Genomic DNA, 20,282 nt, shown 5'->3' on the forward strand with positions numbered 1-20,282 from the left:
TCTGAGGCCCAAGTTCACAGAAGAGGATGCCGACTACCTACCTCTACACAAAATTTCATATTAGGCTCTTTACCCAGCCAGCCTTAACCAAATTCCACGAAGAACCTTCTAGTAATACCATTCAGATAACTCTGTTCTTCCATATACAACTGATGACAATTAGCCTTTTGCCGTAGAAGACCTCAGGACAGCTACTTTTGCTCTCCTTTGCACACAGGCTAGAGTTACCTACAGGAATTTCCTCTTCTAACTAGCCATTGTATTCATTCTACTTTCTACAAAGAAGTAGGAAAGCTATAAAGAAAGGGATGTGGGGTTCCAGAAGGAATGGTGGGGAAGGGGGCCGGCAGCTGGGTAATACCTCTTTGAATACTTCGTTTTAGCTTGTTACACAGATCCATGCGGGGGTTATCCACGTGCTCTTCTACAGATCCCGGGCTTTGCTCTGGAGAAGGAAGGCCTCTGCTAAGATCCAACGGTACTTTCCCGGTGTGCGGTGGTGGGGAGGCAGCGGGGCTGTGGGTGGCGGTAGGACTACTGGATGCTGAACAGGTGGTCAGGTCCAACGCTCCTATCCTTGAGTTCAATGGAGAAGTCAAGGACAGCTTTCTGGCCCTCACTGGGGAGGACGTCCTGGACACAGCCAGCGGTGGGGGGGAAGAGAATTTGCGACACAAGCGTGGGGATTTGCCATCCACCAAATGTTCACCTCTATTGTTCTGGCTGGTAGCAAAAAACAATTCTAATGACCTAAAAATGAGAGCAGAAGCTATTAACAGATTATAGCCAAGTAAAAACTATTCCCCTGATATCATTCAGAACATGCTCCCTACATAAAAAGGCACAATATCATCACACTTCTGTTGTTGGATTTCCTTCATTTAAATGCTACCTATATACCACACACTTCCGAAAGGAATACAGACATTTTTTAGACTGAGTCTAAACCCTTGCTTACTAAACTGTGGCCCAAAGACCAGCAGCACGGGTATCTCTGGGGAGCTTGTTAGAAATGCAGAATTCAGGCTCTATCCAGACACGCTAAATCACAGTCTACAATTTAACAAGACCCTTGGGTGATTCTTAATGTGTGTGAAAGTTGGAAAAGCACAACTGTTAAAAATAATAATAATAATAGGAAAGCCTAAAACAATAGAGTTAGCTTCCAAATAATCGTGGAGCAAGCAAAGATGACCTGGGGACACTAGAGTTCTTAACTTCTTCTGTGGAGAACCATCTGTGACCTCTACCCACCCCTTCTCCAGGCAGGGCATATAAGTTCCCAGGCAAGCCAATCCTGTAGGAGCAGCTCTGCAGAGTGTCTGTCTTCCCATCCCCGTGGAGACCCAGGGACCAGGGGGGGCTAGCTTTCACGACAGGCAGATCCTGGGCCTACCTGACAGGAATGGAGGTAAAAGGCCTCTTGTATATGTCAGAAAGTTTTGCCAGCACCACAGCTGCTGTAGTGAAAATACGATAGGTGTGCAGAAAGGTATTGAGGAAATCGATACTGAGAAACCGTAAGTCTGTCAGCCGCTCCAGGAGGCGCTCCACGCTGGCATAGCGGATCTGGGGCACTTTGCAGGAGTTGAGTGTTTTACTGAAGCAAATGTCGGTGTCATCTTTATGAAGACGGGCATCAGACCTACGCACAAAGCAGGAACATAAGAATAAAACCAGGACGTGGCTTCCTCTCGGCCACAGAGTATTTCAGACTGTGGAAACATGCACTTGTATGGGGGCTTCCCATTGCAGTTGATAAAAGATGTTGATATGACTTATTACATGCAAGAAGGCAGGGCTATTAAAACATCAAATAAATCATTATAATTTAGGAAGGTCAGAATTAATTGTGGAGAAGGTAATAATAATCCATTTCACTCTGTGGATTCCTTCTGCAGGGGAAGAAAAATAATTTTCCCTCTACCTTTCTGAGTTCTTGGTGGAGACTTTTGTAATAAAAGACAGATTAGCAGGAGATAAACAAACAGAAGTTGATTAACATGCATCTCTCATGTACACATGGGAGATACCCAGGGAAAAATAAGCAACTCCCAGAGGTGGCTTAGAATTCAGGCTTAAGTACCATCCTAATGGAAAAGGTGTGTGTGGGGGGGGAGAGGGTATAGGCCTCTTAGGGGAATGTAAATGATTTTTAGGAAAGATAAATGGGCCCTTAGGAGACTAGATGGGAGGTATGATAGTTAGGGACAGTTCATCCAGGTGGGGTGTTGACTTCCAGTCTCCTCTCCTACAATAAAAGTCAATCCTTCCTGGTTGATGAAATTCAACCAGGTTGATTTATGGTTCTTAATTTATGACAACTGAATGCCTTTTGGAGGATCTGTATTTAGGTAGCAAATAAGAGGAGTTCAGAGAAAGTTTCTCCCTGCATTTGCTGTTTTTCAAGTGCCTACAGCTCAACCAATATGCCCAAGTGGCATGTTTTAGGGTGGTACATTCTGCTATCCTTCACTTCTCTCTCTACTTCAATCATGTTTTCTTAGGGAAATGAAACCAAATGCCCTATTTAGTAGGGACATTGCTTGTGATCTTAGATCAGGATATCAGAAGTGTGCCTAAAAAGTAATGGGTGATGTTCTTCCCACAGATGGGGAGAGGGGACAGGAAGATACAGATATCACTGCTATATCTGTGGTTATTTTTTTTTCCTCACTTTTAATTTTGTGCATTTATATTCTTCCCTTTTTTTCTTAACTAAACCAACAAGTTATAGTCTTAGGTATTTTTCTCTTTAGAGCTGGCTCTTTAATCAATTCTACTGTTTTTCTATATTTTAATGTATTCATGCCTGTCCTTATTTTCTTTCCACACTTTCTTAGTTTATTTTGTCATTCTTTTTCTAACTTCTCTAATTGAATGCTTAATTCATTCCATTCTTCCTGGCTCATTAATGCATTTAGGGCTATCCATTTTAGGAGTACAGTTTAATCCATAAATTGTGTGCAATGTTATGTCTTCATTATTTTGCAATATTTTGTACTGTTAAAAATATCTTCATCCCAAAAGAAAAAAAAAGTAATGGTAGAGATTCGCCATTGCCCCCTGCAGTGTTCTGCTTTTTTTTTTTTTTCCCCCCTCACTGTGTAAAACCTCCTTAACCCTACTGGATTCCCCAGGTGCCTGAGCAGCGTGTGCAGGTGGATGAGCACACTGAGGGGAAGATTCACACAGCAGCCCTCACAGTCATTGGCTGTGCTCAGAGCCCTCAGCCTGTGGCACACATTTGTTAGAAAGGGCAAAAGAGGCCAGCAGAGAGGCAAAGCTTGTAAGAGAACATGCTTGGAAGCAGAAGTGGAATCCAAGTGGGGCTCAAAGAAATGCACCTTCATTAGGACTGCCCAGACTTTTTGCATTCCCTTCTGAGACTCCTTGTTCCTTCCACTGCAGTATCTCAGAACAAGCCATCGGTGAAGTTCTGGATTTCACCACTTGATTAAAGGACATGCTGCAGGGCCAGGAACGTTCAGTGAGGCAACTGCTTGCTTAGAATCAGTTCGCTTGTTGAGTACCCTTAATTAGCCCCTTCAGCACTTCGAGGGTTTTTAAATTATATATTTATTTTCTTTCAAATAAAAAGGAATCAATAACTTTCTTAGCTGCTCTTGGAAACTTCCCACCCCAACATATGCTTGGTGCAGGCAAAAGTACTTCATTTGCAGGCTCAAAAGAGCATTTTAAATGAGCAGCTTACCCTGCTGAGGAACTAAGGGTGGCCTGTTACTTTGAGCCACATTATTGATCTCGAAAATACACAAGTGCATCTTTTTGAGATTCTTGAAAATAGTGTGGGGCTCTTTTTCCCCACTGTTTATGTGACCCTTACTCTTTACTTTTATGGTTTTTAATTTTCTCATTAGGAGAAAGATCGCAGAACTTTCATGAATCAATCAGTCTTCTAGAAGATGACTGATTAAGGTAATCACTTTCTCCCCAACCATTTTCCCAATAATAATCTCTATTTTCTAAGAAAGGTGAGATCAACTATTATTAAAAGGAAGGAAGCCTTATCCTACCATACCCTAAAATGGAAAGCACTGCTTAAAGGGGTATCTCCACTTAATAAATATCATAATTTTGCATTCTAATGGTAGTTTAGAGCTTTGCATCTTTCGACATAATTACTTTATTCAAAACATCAGAAAAAATGGGGCACCTGACTGGCTCAGTCAGTAGAGCACACAAACTCTTAATCTCAGGGTGGAGAGTTCTAGCCCCACATTGGGCACAGAGCTTACTTAAAAAATAACAACACTGGAAGAAAAAATATGTGTGGCAACATGAAATTAAAATAAAACTAATTACACCACTGTCCTTCAAAATTATGATTACATTTTCCTTTTAAGAAAAGAAAATAAATTCAATATAATGAAATTATTTGTCTTTTATTACACTGAACACAGTGTTTATTTCCTAAGGGACTCTCCAGTAAGGTAGAATGCATTACCTAAGCCTCCTGTGACAAGAACAATTCCTTTTTGGTGAATACTGTAAAAAGCAATCTTGAGACATCAAACCCAGATCACCTATTATAATTACTAAAGTTTTAAAGGGAAGTGAGTGCCTGCAAAGTGATGCCATGTCAGTAACAGATACAATTAATATAGTTTTTCTTTTAAGTCTCAAAAAAAGTTCTTTTTTTTTTTTTTTTTTCGTGGTATGTGGCTAAGGAGATGCACAGGGAGGCACTACTACAGGACTTAGGGTAGAATAGGGCCACAGAGGGAATATCAGAAGGAACAGAGACTGCAAAATTATCCTCTTGCCTCTGACTGAGGAAAACTAGACTCAGTGAAGCTGGGAAAAATGAAACAAAGAAACATAGGAGACTTTCCTCTGCTGTGGGTTTATGGCTAGAATGGGATAGATCAAAATGGGCATCAAAATGTGCATGACTCTAATACAAAACCTTTACAGCCTGAGCTACAGGTTTCTGCCCTAGCAGAAGAGCAGTCTCCATTCACTCAAGGTCACTCTGTGCACCTGAAAGGGGGAAAGCTTGGTCTGTGTGGGGGGTGGTTACACAGATGAGGTTGGACATGGGCATTGGTCAAATTGACCCCACAGGGGACAGAAGATGCATTTGGGTTCCAGCCATAACCAGTCAGGCACAAAAGGGAAGTTTGCATCTGTATTTGTTTTTAAAGTCAACAAAATGTATGTCTAGCATATGTGAAGTAACCTTAGGGTTTAGGAGCTTATAACTTGGCCACAATGTCCAACTTACATATTTTCATTCTAAAGCAGTTGGGACTTTCATGGCTGTCTAGCCTTCAAGAAAGTACTTTCAGAAATGAATAAAAGTAACATAGGCTATTTTGTGAAATATTAAAATAAGAATCCCATGGCAGAAAATTTAAAATTTAAATCATCAAACCCAGTGATGTGAATTTAAAAATTAAGTCACAATTTAGACCTTTTGGTCGAATACTGCATACCTGGTCTTAATCTTAGCATCATACATTTTTAAATAATGTGGTTAAAAAAACTATACTGTATTAAAAACCAAAAAAACTTAATGCTAAAGGAATCTTTGCCCTGGAACCTTAAAATGATTCTACCTAAAATGTTTTTAAATTTGACCAGTAATTTAAAATATTATCAGTCTCTTACAGTTTATATTTTCCTGTAATAATTACAACAATAGTATAATGTACACTGCCTTCATCTCAATAGTATAATGTATACTGCCTTCATCTGATACAATAATTAGTAAGTTCTAAAAGCTATACTGTTGGGATGGTGCTAAGCATACTTATTACCTATCAAAAGAGGAAAATTAATGTTATTTATTGCCTTAGCACAAACAGCTCAGACCTAAAAAAAAATCCACATTAAAAATGCATAGAAGACAAATATTTTCTTAGTTTTCGTGTAACTTTTTTTAAAAAGATATAACAGGACTGCTTTCAAAAATATGTTTTATTCTTAGAATTTGAGCTGCAAATAACCAAAAAAAAAAAAAAAATGAGAACAGGGAACAATTTGGTCAGCTTCAAAATACTCCTGAAACACTTCCCGAATTTGGAATAGAAAAAAGTATGTAGAGACAAAAGCATTAATACAGAGAGCAATGGCACATAGTTAATGATACCACTTCTCATTTTAAACTACAGTTTCCCTATTGATCACCTTATAGGATATGTTTTGTTAACAAAATAGAGAAAGAGCATGATGACAGACCTGGGCAAATCCACATATGAGCAGTAGGTAAACGTACCATGGGAAGACCAGTTGACTCATCAAGTGCCTTCGAAATCTAAATATATATCTCTACAACCAAATCCGAGTAATACGATTCATACCCACTGGGAAGATGCCAGAAGAATCTGCCATCCTTTGACCCAGCTTCTGACCTTGGATACATCTGGCTGTCACAACTTTCTATACTGAACTTGAAAAATCTCAATAGGCTTTTTGTCTTGAATGAAAGCACATGTAACAGTATAAAAAACATTTTTTATGCTATGAATCAATAAACTATGAAAAGCCATTTTGAAAGTCTTATGATTTATAATAGCATACCATGAATTATCACATTCCTGTCAAGAAACATACTCATAAAAATGAAGTGGAATACTACTGAAGCAATATTTTATGCAGGGCTTTATCTTCTTTACCAATTCGACTTGATTAAAATGTAAGGGAAAGGATTATTACACTTACTTAATCATATGGGGCACAGTAACTTTGGAATTCTCCTCAAATACTATAGTCATTAAACCATTACACCGTATATTGTCCACACACTGTGAAATGAAAAAATAAACAATTACAATCCACATGCAAACCTGGGCAGATCATATATTCTCAGAATTGTTTATAGCCACAAAAACAAGTTTAGTTTCTCATTTCATCTGTGCGCGCACACACACACAGCAGCAGGAAACATTATACTTTGATGAACAGATTCAATATCTAGATACCAAAACTGTGCACCTGGCGAATACCTGAGGATAGGTATAAGAGCTGTATTCTCCTGGAATGTATTTCCTAAGGACTCTGGCCTCAGTGTCACATCATGACAGTTCTCTGTCAGTAGCTGCACCAGTTGAGAGGTTTATACCTTCTGACAGTAACTGCCTCTGCTGTATTCATTCTCTGCCCGAGGGTGGTCTGGGACAGGCTGAGTAGAAATGATGGCTTTCTTGGATGGAATTCATCTTCTAGATCACTAGTAAACTCTATGCCTGCCTCTGAGGTGTTTTTTGCCGACAAATTCCCACATTTTACTAGTCTCTCTAACAGTTTCTAATGGCACCATGTTGATTTGATGAGGATGCATTGTGTACTTTCTCCTCTTTCTGGAATGCATAAAGCCCTATTCATCATTTTTCTCTTTTCTCTAGAGGAGGAAATTCAAGAACTTTTGCTAATTTCCGCTGCCTTATTTACTTATGCCTTATCAATTTAAAAATTCCCTCTGCAACTAGAGAAGGGTTAGAGAAGGATTTATTTTGAATTACACATATTCCCTTTGAACAAAACAGAAAATGAGAAAAGATTTAAGCCATTTCTAAAATCAAAAATTATCTCTAGTTACTAGGATACGGCATAGTGATTTATAACAGTAATTAAATGGTGTAAAGAGGTTGATTGGTGGAGGGTGAGGGCATGGGAAAGGTGTTGTGTAAGGACCGGACTTACACACAGGGGGAGAAGACATGGGATAAGTGATCCTTTACCCCAGTGGCCTTCTTTTCATTCTCAAGGTTTCTAAAGCACAATGAGGATGCTGCTTGAGTCACCAACACAGGAAGATGAGAGGACAGAGATGGTGTTTGGTGAGAAATGTGGAAAATGAACAATGTTCCTTCAGTTTCCTTTAACGTTTCAAGCAAATGGCATAGTTACACAAACAACAGTTTTAGGGTGATTTAGGATTATAGTTTCCATGTTTAGATTTCTCTTTGGTTCTTAGAGCAACCTGGACTTTTTATATAATAATCTTTTCTTTTTCCTCCCTTTCTTTCTTTCCTCCCTCCCTCTTTCTTTCTTTCATATATTTTAAACATTCTTATTTTATAGTCTTTTCCAAGTTGCCATTCTACTATCTGAGGTTCCAGCAGTATTAATTCTACTGTTCACTGTGTTTTCTGACTCTCTCATGATAGATAAATTATCACATAATTGTAATTTTTGATATTGAGCACACTGTCATGAGGCCTGAATTGTAAAGTGTTGTGTTGGGTTGTTGTTTTTTTTTTTTAAGATTTTATTTATTTATTCATGAGAAATACACAGAAAGAGAGAGACATAGGCAGAGGGAGATGCAGGCTCCCTGAGGGGAGCCTGATGGAGGACTTGATCCCAGGACCCCTGTAAAGTGTTGTTAATGGAATGACTTTTGGTGTTTGCTCCTACCAAGCAGTCCTAGGATTTCAACAGTGCCAAAAATTGCTTTTACATTAATTTCTCGGTTTGCATTTTTCACACCATGTGAATACTGTGCATTTAAATTTGAAATCCCATAGGCCAGAAATGTGTTCATTTTTTTCAAGGGAGATTTCTGAAAAATCAGAACCCAAGACAAAACCAAACTTCCTTATTTCTTTTTTGGGCTAATCGGAAGAGTTTTTTGAGTTCTTATCTGATGGAAGGGATACCCTTCCAATATCTAGGCTTTATTTAAGGAGCTTAATTCCTTTAAGGGATCCAAGGCTACCTTGGCTAAAGCTCCTCAGGCTTGGGACCAATACTCAATCTAAAATCATTCCTAGGTCTCTATGTCTTCAACTTAAAAGCTTTCTGCTCTAACTTTAAGTTTCTTCAGTATTTCTGACAACTAGAGATTTCCTTTTATATCTGTAAATATCACCAATGTATTATTTTTTTTTATTATACTGATTTTTTAATCTTAAACATTTCTGTTTTTGTAACTAGGGGGGGAACTAAATCAGCTCAGTCCTCTACACTGTCAGAATTGGAACTTGAGATAAATATTTTAGATCCAAAAGAGGTTTATGTGACTACTCTTGACCATCTCATTAGCCAGTGTCCTTTCTCATTCATAAATCTTTCTGATTTACTGTGTGAAGCATTAAAATTATTTTCAAGAGAAAAAATGTTTTCACTTATGCTCAGGTTTCAGGAAATCAAAACATACCTGCAATCTGAACCAAAGCTCAAAGGCCATGTAATAAAAATCCTTATTTCCTAGAGGCTCCACAGACAGGCTGCAGCAACAACATGGGTGAACAAAAAGAACTCTTGGGGGCTCTGTGTCCACCAGCTCTACTTCAACAAGAGTATTATATCTCACTTCCACTTGGGACTTTCAATAATGCCGCACTGGAGAAAGGGTTTCCTTCCATAAAAAAGTTAGACTATAACAGAACAATGTATGTATGACTATATTTATATTGCAAGGCATGGTATAAATTCATGACCATATAAGCCTGTCCTTTAGTTATGTTGGGGAAAAGTGACTGAGCCCTGGGAAAATGAATACAGTTCACTCATTCAAGAAGAATCAGGATAAACTAGGTGTCACATCTCTAAGCACACATCAAATCTATGTGAATTAAACCTTGAAATTAATAGGATTAATAGTATAACATGTATGTTCACGATAGCCCTGTGTAAGTTTGATGCAATTGGTCCTTAGACAATTGTTGAGAATGACTTCTCCAGCAAGGTCTTTTGAGGATCTTGCTTAAGGCAATACCTGTTCAAAGGTCCGTAGTCTACTATGTCTCCACCCTTTTTACCTTCTAACACTTCTAAGTAGTGGGAAGAAAGGTTAGATTCCATTTTTTTTCTTTCAATTCACCTTTTAATTTAAAGTAAAAAATTCTCTATTGATTCCAGAGAAGCTATTTTAAGGGAGAAAGCATGTGAGAGTGCTATAGATTTCTTTACACAAGGTGTACATTTTCACACATCTGCCCAAACCAAGCTTAGAGGTGAATTTTAATTCTGCATTTTAGTTAATACCCATAATTACAGAAAAATCTGTTTAATACACTATTATGTATGACAAGAAGACATGCATAAATGAATGCACTATATTGAAATAAATGGTCAAATCCTCAGCCTCAAATTTTTCCCTATAAATAGATAAAAAGGGAAGAATTATTGGTCAAGACCATTAGCTATTTGTTCGTTTTGTTGGAGGTGCCAACAGTTAATTATGGCCTTACTGGTGTAACTAAAGGTGTAATTAATCATTCAAGCAATTGTTACTTCTAAAAATTATAGCTCCAGAGAAAGAGGCCTGGCAAAACCAATAGTCGTAATTTTTATATCGAGTTCTTTATGTGAAACTGAGATTGTATCAATACTCAGAAACTACTTTATTATCTTAAATAAGAGCCATATGTGATTAGTATAACATGGTACAATAACTTAGCAAGGTAGCTTCAAATCAAGTCACAAAAAAAATTAGATCTAGCAAAATAGAGTGACAAAGATAAAATGATGGAATAATGGAGGACATATTCATAATTTGACTTGAAAGAAAATGTTTATTTCCCTAGTCTATAAGGATAGCTCCAATGAATAGATGTCCATCTGGCATAAAAGATAAGAAATAAAAATGGTAGAAATGTTAATCTCATTGATAATTATAGAAATGTAAATTAAAACCAGTGGAGAATCCTACCACGTTTCCATTAAATAGGAAGATGTGATAGAAATGACAAAACTCAACATTGGCACAGGACTTAGAAAAAAGTTGCACAGATACCTTGCTGATGAGGTAGTGAAAATGGTGAGGTACAGATTTCTTGCATTTTGGCAGTCTATCAAGTCATGAATCACGAAGTCATGGAAGTGAACAGGCCCTTTGTACCAACCTGACCCTCTGTGGGGAAGACAGGACAACAAGGGACCTTGAAAGGGAGAGTAACTCCCTGTAGAACAATGCGCAGCACCACATCACATATTAATGCTAAAACCCAGAATATATTCAATTATTTAGGAAAAGCTGGAAAAGAGGTATGTCAACGTGGTAGTGTGTATGGCCATTAGAAGACCCCAATATGAAGAATCTTCAGGAATACCGAAAGGTACAAATGAGGTAAAACATGAAAATAATGTATATATACACTGAGAGCCAAACTGTAAAATTATTTCTGTATGGCAGGATTGTGGAGGTTTTAGAGATGGAAACCACTGATTTTCAGAGCAAAGGTTCTCCAATTTAATTGTGCAAAAGTGATCTGTGGAGCTTATTAAACCTGGGGGGTGTCTGGAATATGGACTCAGGAATCTGCAAGTTTACAAAAATCCTCAGGCAACTCTACCATAGTTATCTGTGGAAATATTTTGATAAATATTAATTTAGTGTGCTGAGTATTGGGAGTATTATTATTTCCTTTTTATGTCCATGTTCTTACATATACATAATAAAATATTAAACAGTGCATTTTCAAGCATTCAGTGGGCTCATCTTATTAAAAATGAATATGTCCAGAGATATACTGGGAGACTGACAAATACCATCACTGTATGTATATTGCATAATTTCCCCCCTAAAATGAAAATATTTTAAGCAGAGAACAAAGCCAATGGAGATGCAGGCTGCTTGGCAGCTGGCTAGGCTCAATCAATAGCACAACCCTACAACCCACTAATGAAACCTTACATTGGCAAAAAGGCTAAGTAGCTCAGAGCACTCACTACTATACTCAGCTTTTAGGAGCAGTTGACACATGACCGCTCCCTCCTCCTTGGTACATTTCCCCACTTGACTTCCAGGACACCACACCCTCATGGCTGTCCAACCACACTGGTGGAACCTTCTCAGTCCTCTCACTGTTCTCCATGACCCCTGACTCAGTCCATAGCCCTCTTCTCACTTCTATCCCTATTTACTCCCTATGTGGTCTCAATACCCTCGTTGCCTTAAATGTGACCTAGATGACACAGACTTTCCCACCTGAACCTCTCCCTCTCCCCTAAGTGCTGGACCACTGCTCACTTAACAACTCAGTAAGTTGCTTACTTAACAACTCCATGCAAATATCTAACAGTCTTGCTTACTTAACAACTCCATACAAATGTCTAACCGCCTTCTGAAACTGAACATATCTGGAGTAAGCTTCTGATATTCACCACAAAATCTCTGTTAATGACAACTCTATTCTTCCAGTGGCTCAGGCCAAAAACTCTGAAGACATCCTTGACTCTTCTTTTTCTCTCCTACCCCAAATATAAGCCATAATTAAACTCTGCTGGCTCTACCTTCCAAATGAATCCAGAATCAAAATCCTTATCTCAGACTCCATTCCTGCCATGCTGATCTGAGCCTTCAAGAACCCTCACCTGGATGACTACCATACCCTTCTCATTCAGCTCCCTGTTTCCACCCTTACCCTCCATTCCCAGTCTATATGCAACACAACAGGCCAAGAAGCCTTTAAAAAGGAAGTCAGATCATGGAATTCCTTTGCCAAATTCTTAAAGAGCTTTTCATCTGACTCCGAGTGCAAGCTAAAGACCTTTCATTGGTGTAGGGGGCTCTCCCTGGTTGGACCTTTGTTACCACCCTGATTTCTTCTTTTCCTATTCTCCCTCTCATACATTCCACTTCAACAACACTGACTTGATGCTGTTCCTCAAAATAGGTAGTGTCCTCCTACTTTAGAGTTTTTGCAATTGCTCTTCCTTCTCTTTGAAATGACTTTCCTTTCTTCACATACTCGTATGGTATTTCCATCACCTGCTACAGTCATTGTTCAGATGTCTCCTGTAGCCTGAGGTGACTACCATTTTAAAAGTGTACCTACCCACACCTACCCCCAGTAGTGCAACCCTTTCTACCATGTCCCATCACCTTCTAGCATAAAATAGTATGCTTTTATTTATTACATTTACTCTTTATTTTCGATCTTCCTCTCACTAGAATGTAAGCTGTATGAGGTCAGGGAATTTTTGTTGTTGTTACCTCTTTTGTTCATGATATATCACAGGTGCCTAAGCAGTACCTGGCATATAGTATCACTGCATAAATATATTTGTTGAACGAATGTAATAATATATGCCAAAGCCACACAACATCAAGGCTCCATCAAATAGTAATTTCATGAATTATATCATTGTCACTCAAAATGATATAACTTTCTGTTAGCTTTATTTTCCAATTCACTTGGAGACACAATCTAGTAGAATTTAACATATCAGCCATTGAGACTTAGGGAAAAATATGAAGAAGTTGTATACTTCTGCCTCAAGATGGAGTCTAAGTAGGTAGACTCACTTGGATGCTCATGGCAGACAAAGCATTGTACTCTTTCTTGAAGAAACCAGTTATAGGATCATCCAAGCACCTAAGGGTCTTTCTTCCATAGCAATGCCACACCAGGCACGCTAAGGAAGGTTTGGAGCTTTAATCAATTCTGTATCTTAGGAGCCCCAGTTATATCATAAGGTAGAAGCTAGAAGCAGCTAGAAAAACATTTTTGCCTACTCCTATTCTCCCCATTTGCTCTAATTATCTTAGCTTCCTAACACCTACGTTGTTGCATTACACTGTCCACGGCCCTTTCTTCCCGATTGGCCTGCCCATCTCTTCGAGAACAGGGACTATCGCCGTATCCCTGATACCCACATGATACCTGGTAGTATATGTTGATTGCTCAGAAAACATTCATAGAATCAGTGGGTGATTCAGAGTTTCATAAGGTAAGAGATGTATTACGAACAGGGACTAAAGTATTAATTCTTACAGCACGGAGCTAATGAAAGTATTAATAAATCACCACAAGGATATAATTATGCAAATATAGAAGATCCCAAGTTTTCATTCTTTTTTTTGGCCAGAAAAGAAGCACCGTCACTTCAAGCTATTTATTCACCGTCAAAGAAATCCTGGGGCATATACGTAAAAATCCAGCCTTCCTGTAGAGAACATTTAGAATGCTAATAAGGTTTGGTTTTGATTGGATTAGGTTTGGCTCCTGACTCAACACAGTAGTGTAACTTTGGACAAACAGCCTTCCACCAAACCTCGTGTGCCTCACCTATGAAATGGGCTGATATTTCTGTCTACCTTCAGAATACCATTATAAGGATCAAATTAGATTAAGTATGTAAAATTTCTTTGACGCATAAAAATAATTATTTTGCCCTATATTGTCTATTTTCCCTCAGTTCTTAGTCACTCAGAAAAAAATTAATATTTTTACCTAAGATTTATATATAAATTACTATGAGCTCTTCAGAAGAGAAAAGAAGGTATTTGAATCTACAGTATAAGTTTTTTCCATTTGCCCCAATCTTGAGTTAACAACTTGGAAAATAATTACCAAGCCTTTTAATATTTTCCTTACACGAACATTTTTCTCCTATGCTGGCTAATGGAGTAAAAATTAATGTGGAGCTTGGATTTAGGAATGCCTAAGCCCAATCACAACTAGTTTTGATATATTTCCAATTTCTGAGCCTTTGGGCAATTCCTTAACTGAGCATTCCTGATCAAGGAAAAGTAAGTAAATCCATTTCCTATTTTTTTCTATATAAAATAAAAGAAAGCTCATTTTCAGGTTTCATACTACAGACACTTTTCTTTGATGGGATTCTTTAATTTGTGATTTCTCACCAAGGCCCTTGTTAGCTGTTTTTGTATCTCTCACCATTTTCCTACCTCAGAAACAAAGCAGCAAAAGATAATCTAGTGGGGATCATTGGATAATTTATCACTAACAGGGCAATTTTAAACACTCTTCGACACAACCAATTACACTTATAGCTTGTACAAAAATGCCCAGAAACTAAAATGGAAGGACCACATTTCAGGTAAATGTTAAACTTACAAAGAAAAACAAACAACAATGACAAATGATTCCAGCTCTAGCAAGATACACAGTGGTGATGGCAGTGACCACAGCAACCAGATGGAAGTTTTTTTAATAAAAACAAAATAACTAAAAATCTTTCCAAGTTTATGTTGTGAAATTAAGAAAAATGACAACAGGGATGCCTGGGTGGCTCAATGGTTGAGCGTCTGCCTTTGACTCAGGACATGATCCCGGGGTCCTGGGATTGAGTCCCACATTGGGCTTCCTGCATGGAGCCTGCTTCTCCCTCTCCCTCTGCCTCTTTGTCTCTCTCTGTGTCTCTCATGAATTAATAAAACCTTAAAAAAAAAAAAAAGAAAAGAAAAACAAGAACACAATTTACGGCAAATGCCACTTGCTTACCTGACTTATGTCGCTCGTCCAGGCAGCCTTCTCTTGGCGTGAAGGTGCTAACAAGACTACAGTGAAAGGGGCAGAATCAGGAGGCTCCACTACTATTTTAAAATCCAGGTGTCCAAACACTTGCCCAGAACCTTTAGCTTCAACACATGTAAAGCAAACAGTTAGATGTGAACATAGAGATACGAGTGATAGCTGCTTTCACAGAGTTCTAGTGACAATATTGGATCTCATTTCAGCAACATGGTACTTCTTGGGCTTCTCAGGCAAGGGGAAGCCTGTACTAAGCTCATAAGCAGACAAAGAAGCTGAGGTCAGCAGGTTACTCAGGACTAGGATCCCTGTCTCCTAGTCACTTCCTGTTTTGTTTTCTTTTTCTTTCTTTCTCTCTTTTTTTCATTTCCACAATCTACAGAATTTCAATACTCTCTAATTCAATTCCTTTCTTCTCTGCCACTAAAAAGTCACTATCATGAGACAAACTCAGTAAAATGTGAAGTCCCAAAGATGGTTTAACAAGGTTCACAAGATGGGCAGCCCCGGTGGCTCAGCGGTTTAGCGCTGCTTTCACCTGGGGTGTGATCCTGGAGACCTGGGATCGAGTCCCACGTCGGGCTCCCTGCATGGAGCCTGCTTCTCTCTCTGTCTTTCATGAATAAATAAATAAAATCTTTAACAAGGTTCACAGGTTAAATGATTCAACAGAACTTTTCATATGTAAATGACTTCAGGGAGTGTATTCTCAACCCCTTTCCTGCCTCCTTAAGCAGCTCTTCTTAGCTCTCAGTAGATAAAAACCATAAACCCTTGTTATTCTACTATAATTCTAAGAGATAGAATGTGACTTACAGTCATCATCACTTGCATCGGGCTCCTCAATCAATGTACATTCTATTAGAGAGAGAACCCCACCTGTCTGGAAACAAACCAATTTCTCATTAAGAGGCTGACAGTCTTGCGTGAGTTGGGAAGCTCAGATTTATAAACCTTTGATTCAAATTGCCATGGAAGAAAGCATAACAGTTCTGCATCGTAAATAGTTTTTCATAGGTTCCAAAACTAAATTTAGTTGTGTAAAAGGTAATTAAACTCATTGAACTTCATGGTTCTTCTCCCTCAAACCCCTCTCACTCACAGTGTTTATAAATTTAGCAAGTCAGTCTGTGGGAGAGTGGGAGGCACCCTGAGAGTGAATGCAGCTGAACCCATCAAGCAGAAAGTGCTGGAAGCAGTAGAAAGCCATCATCGTGGTGCTGGATGATATTTCGTGCACTAATAACAGAAGGTATGGATAGGGAAACTTTTTCTATGAAGAGCAAGATAGTAAATCTTTTAGGCTTTGCAAGCCATACAATCCCTATCGCAGCTACTCAATTCTATCATTTAAAAAAGCATGAGAGCAACCAGACAATATGTAAACACATGAGCGTGGCTGTGTTCCAATAAAACTGTATTAACAGGCCGCAGGCTGTGATTCGCTGCCTCTTGACAGAGCAAGATTAAAAAGCATCTAGCAAATATTAGATCAGTACGCTGTCGTGACTTAACAAGATTTTTGCAGCTCAATAGTAATAATTCTTTCCAGGTGATTTTAATTGCACTTCTTAATGGAAATACTTAAATTTCTATTATTTTGGATACAACTGACAACAAAGTACATGTCAAGCTTAGCAACTGTACATTACCTCACTATGCGCTTGTGACAATCTGGGTTTTACGATACTAGGCGTGGGAAAGCCACATTCAAATTAACCTGGATGCCTCTCAAGTGCATGGACATAGATGGAATAGTCATGTAAAACCCGTACCTTGAGCAGATGTAGCTTTCCTCCTGAACTTCTTGTACAAATTAAAAAGTGTTTTGTAAATAAGAAGCACTGTCTTTCTCCTTCCTTTTTCAAAGACAATGAACCCAGGCGAACTTTACTAAGTTTTCCCCTCTCAACAGAAGGTACTTGAATAAGAGAACCTGGTGATCACAAAAGTGAAGAATACATAGCAATTAAAATTATGTCAAGTGAGAGCTGTTCTTGATGTAATAAACTCTAGGGCTTGTTTCCCAAGACACCAAGGACTTATTTGCTACACCCCTGGAAGGAAATCCGCTACACTATGAGCAGAAGAGGCAGTGTATTGTGTGTTAAGGGCCCAACTAATTCCTATTATTTCTGTGAAATGCTTTAGACTTGATTATTCATCTTTAAACTTTAAAAGAAGTTTGAAAGAAAGCCAAACTGAATTTAAAGAACAAGGCACTTTGGCCATCTGTCCGTTAGTGGTCTGGTCTCAATCAATGTATTTACTTAAGAATAAGATACACATTGTGTAATTATATACGATAATAAAATAACACAATAGAAAGAAAATAGGATTTATCCTTCCTGAGGCAGCGAAGGTAGAAACTGGCACATTAGTTGAGTTTACTTTGTATCTAAAAAATAAAATTCACAATTCATGTATATTATAAAAACACACAATTGTACAAGTCAATGCAATCGGTTAATTTTTAAAGGGCAACTATTTCAGGTTACATTCAAATTATGTGTAATAAGGGCACCTGGGTGGTTCAGTAGGTTGGATGTCTGACTCTTGATTTCCACTTGGACTGTGACCTCGGGGCAGGGGATCAAGCCCCATGTGGGCTCCGCACTGGGTGAGGAGACTGCTTGGGCTCTGTCTCTTCCTCTCCCTCTGCTCCCCCCTCTACCTCGCTTATGCTCCCAATTCTCTCACAAAAATAGAATAAAATTAAATTAAAAAGTGTGATAAAGAGTCTTTGTGGACTCTAAATGGAAAAGAACTCCTATAAACTCTATACCCAGAGCATTTCTGTGAGCAAAACTGTCTTCTATTCAATGTGAGAAGCTCTACGTAGACCAAATGCAATTTCACCCTAATAATGACCACCTTCTTCTCACAAAATAAAATCCTAATCTAAGTTAGATCTCCAACTAAAAAATACCAGGAAAGATTCTTGTGAATATCTTGACTTCCAATATACCTATTGTTTGTTCAATCTACCACCTACCCCAAATGCAGCCTTAAGAACCATTAAATGTATATTCATCCCTTTAATAATAACAGGAGTCAGCACTACAAAATGAGATTGCGGGCAACCTCATTTCCTCTTCATACATTTTCTGTGTTCTCTCTCTCTATTTTTTTTAAATGAGCATAGATTACATCCATAAGTGGGGAAAAGCCCCACTAACATTGTTCATATATGTTAAATGGTAAAACTATAACTTGGGTCACAAAATGTTCACATTAGCATATGAATATTCCAAATAGCATCTACTTTTGAAAGGAGATCTAAAGAAGTGCGAGGGCGGCACGGGGGTGGTGGTGGTGAGGATCCAAGACTCCATGTGCAGATTCCATCTATTCAGGTGAGTGTTTAGGTGGGGCTGCCGGACAGACAAAGTAGGCAGCTATTGGGGGGCAGGGGGGCTAAAGAATAGCATGGAAGGAGTCCTGGGGGAGGGCGTGGGCCTGTGGAACAAAGGGCAGGAGAACGCTTGACTCCCTTGAAGGGAAGGGGCAAGAGGAGAGGGAAAGGAGGTGAGGCAGGTGGGAGCAAGCTGTCAGAGAACACAGGCAGCAAGTAATTAAATCTGCAGAGTAGAGGAGGGGTGGGGAGAGCACAAGGCAAAATGTCTAGGGAAGTAAATGAGCAAGTAATAGCAAAGGGATTGTACTCATGGGGCTCACAGGGTGGAAACAAGGCCAAAGGAGCTCTTTCAGAAGACCTGGTTTGCCCCTCTTTTCACAGAAGGGAAAAACAGAGGCCTGAGAGGCTAAGCAGCTCTCCTAAGGTCACACCTCAGTGAGTGGCACTGCCAGGAGATGGCAACGGATTCAGCAACATGAAAGCTGACCCTTGGAAAGGGATGGGGTGAAGGGAGAAGACAATACATTCTAGCTTTGCCATGGGGGCCATGAGATCAGTTAGGGCAGAGTGCAAGACTGGAGCATAAGACAAATATCCTGGTGGATCAATAGGTTTGGGAGTCATTTTCAGAAAGGTTATAACCAAGTGCATGAAGACTTAATATCATGCGTTGTTAAGTGCCTCCAGCATTCAATGATTTTGTAAAACAGAAATTACAGAACACATCGTTAGCTCATATATTAGTAATATGAATTTCACCTTTGAGGTAAAAATAAATAAATGTTTCCTTGGCAACGATACCCTAATATGCTTGATCTGTAACTGTTCCCCTCACTATGCACATTAGGTATAGACAGAAGTCTACACGTCAGAATTAAGAGTTAGCAATTTCAACACTATTGTTTAGTTCATAAAATAATCATAGTGGATTTTTCTCACATTTCGTTTTATGTTTGACCTGGTGTTTCAACATAATTATAAGACTTGGAGGTTCCTCTCTAGTTAATACAAATGAAAGGAATATTTAGTATTAAATTAGTAATTCCTCAGGGTCAGGCCATTGCTGTGACAGAGTCCTTTGCATCTCTATCATTGGTCACCTAATAATTGGGAGTCAATTTACAACAAAACTTCTGTTAATTCAGTCACTAAATTCCCAAGAGTGGCATCCAAGATGGGCGAATGCCCAGATTCTTCATTCCACTCAGTAGTAAGAGGCAACAAAGAGTAATCTCCAGGTTATTGGATTAGGTATTTGAGAAGGTACATGCCCAGACCCCACGTTACAATTCCAAAGAACACTGCTACACTGAGAGGACAGGATTTCAAGTCTGGGAATGATTAGGTTACTACCACAGACGTCCAGGTCTCATTCTCAGTGCCTTTCACTCTGAATTCAGTCACCTTCACTTAATGATCCTGATTCACATATCCACAAGATGCTGACTCTGCATAATGGGTTTTGTGCAATTGGTCAATTTAGAGTGCCTTACCTTCTATTAAACATTCATATATATTTCATGTTATTGAAAAACAGAAACTCACTCCAAAATTTAGATCTTGGCTTTTAAATTTACATCATACTCTCCCAGGCATTAGTCTAGATACTCTTGGGAGCAATGTTAGCTCATGTAATCTTCACCACAGCCCTAAAAGCTGGGTAGTATTAACTACGAGAGCAAAGTAAGGCACAGGGGTGCTAAGAAAATCACCCAATATCCTACAGCAAG

General features: G+C 38.8%; 1 protein-coding gene across 4 annotated transcripts in view; it reads right to left on the minus strand.

The window, feature by feature from the left end:
- The window catches only part of RASGRF2 (Ras protein specific guanine nucleotide releasing factor 2), a 238,392-nt gene that overhangs the window by 108,722 nt on the left and 109,388 nt on the right, over positions 1–20,282 (minus strand). For all 4 annotated transcript variants that reach the window (XM_041752325.1, XM_041752326.1, XM_041752327.1 and 1 more), the window contains exons 10-15: positions 16,970–17,130; positions 16,011–16,077; positions 15,165–15,301; positions 6,688–6,770; positions 1,397–1,645; positions 362–750 (exon numbers count right to left, since the gene is read on the minus strand). In XM_041752325.1, coding sequence (XP_041608259.1) covers positions 362–750; positions 1,397–1,645; positions 6,688–6,770; positions 15,165–15,301; positions 16,011–16,077; positions 16,970–17,130 — 1,086 coding nt within the window. The remainder of the gene's footprint in view (positions 1–361; positions 751–1,396; positions 1,646–6,687; positions 6,771–15,164; positions 15,302–16,010; positions 16,078–16,969; positions 17,131–20,282) is intronic.

Source organism: Vulpes lagopus, chromosome 4 (genome assembly GCF_018345385.1).
Source record: "Vulpes lagopus strain Blue_001 chromosome 4, ASM1834538v1, whole genome shotgun sequence".
NCBI lineage: Eukaryota > Metazoa > Chordata > Mammalia > Carnivora > Canidae > Vulpes > Vulpes lagopus.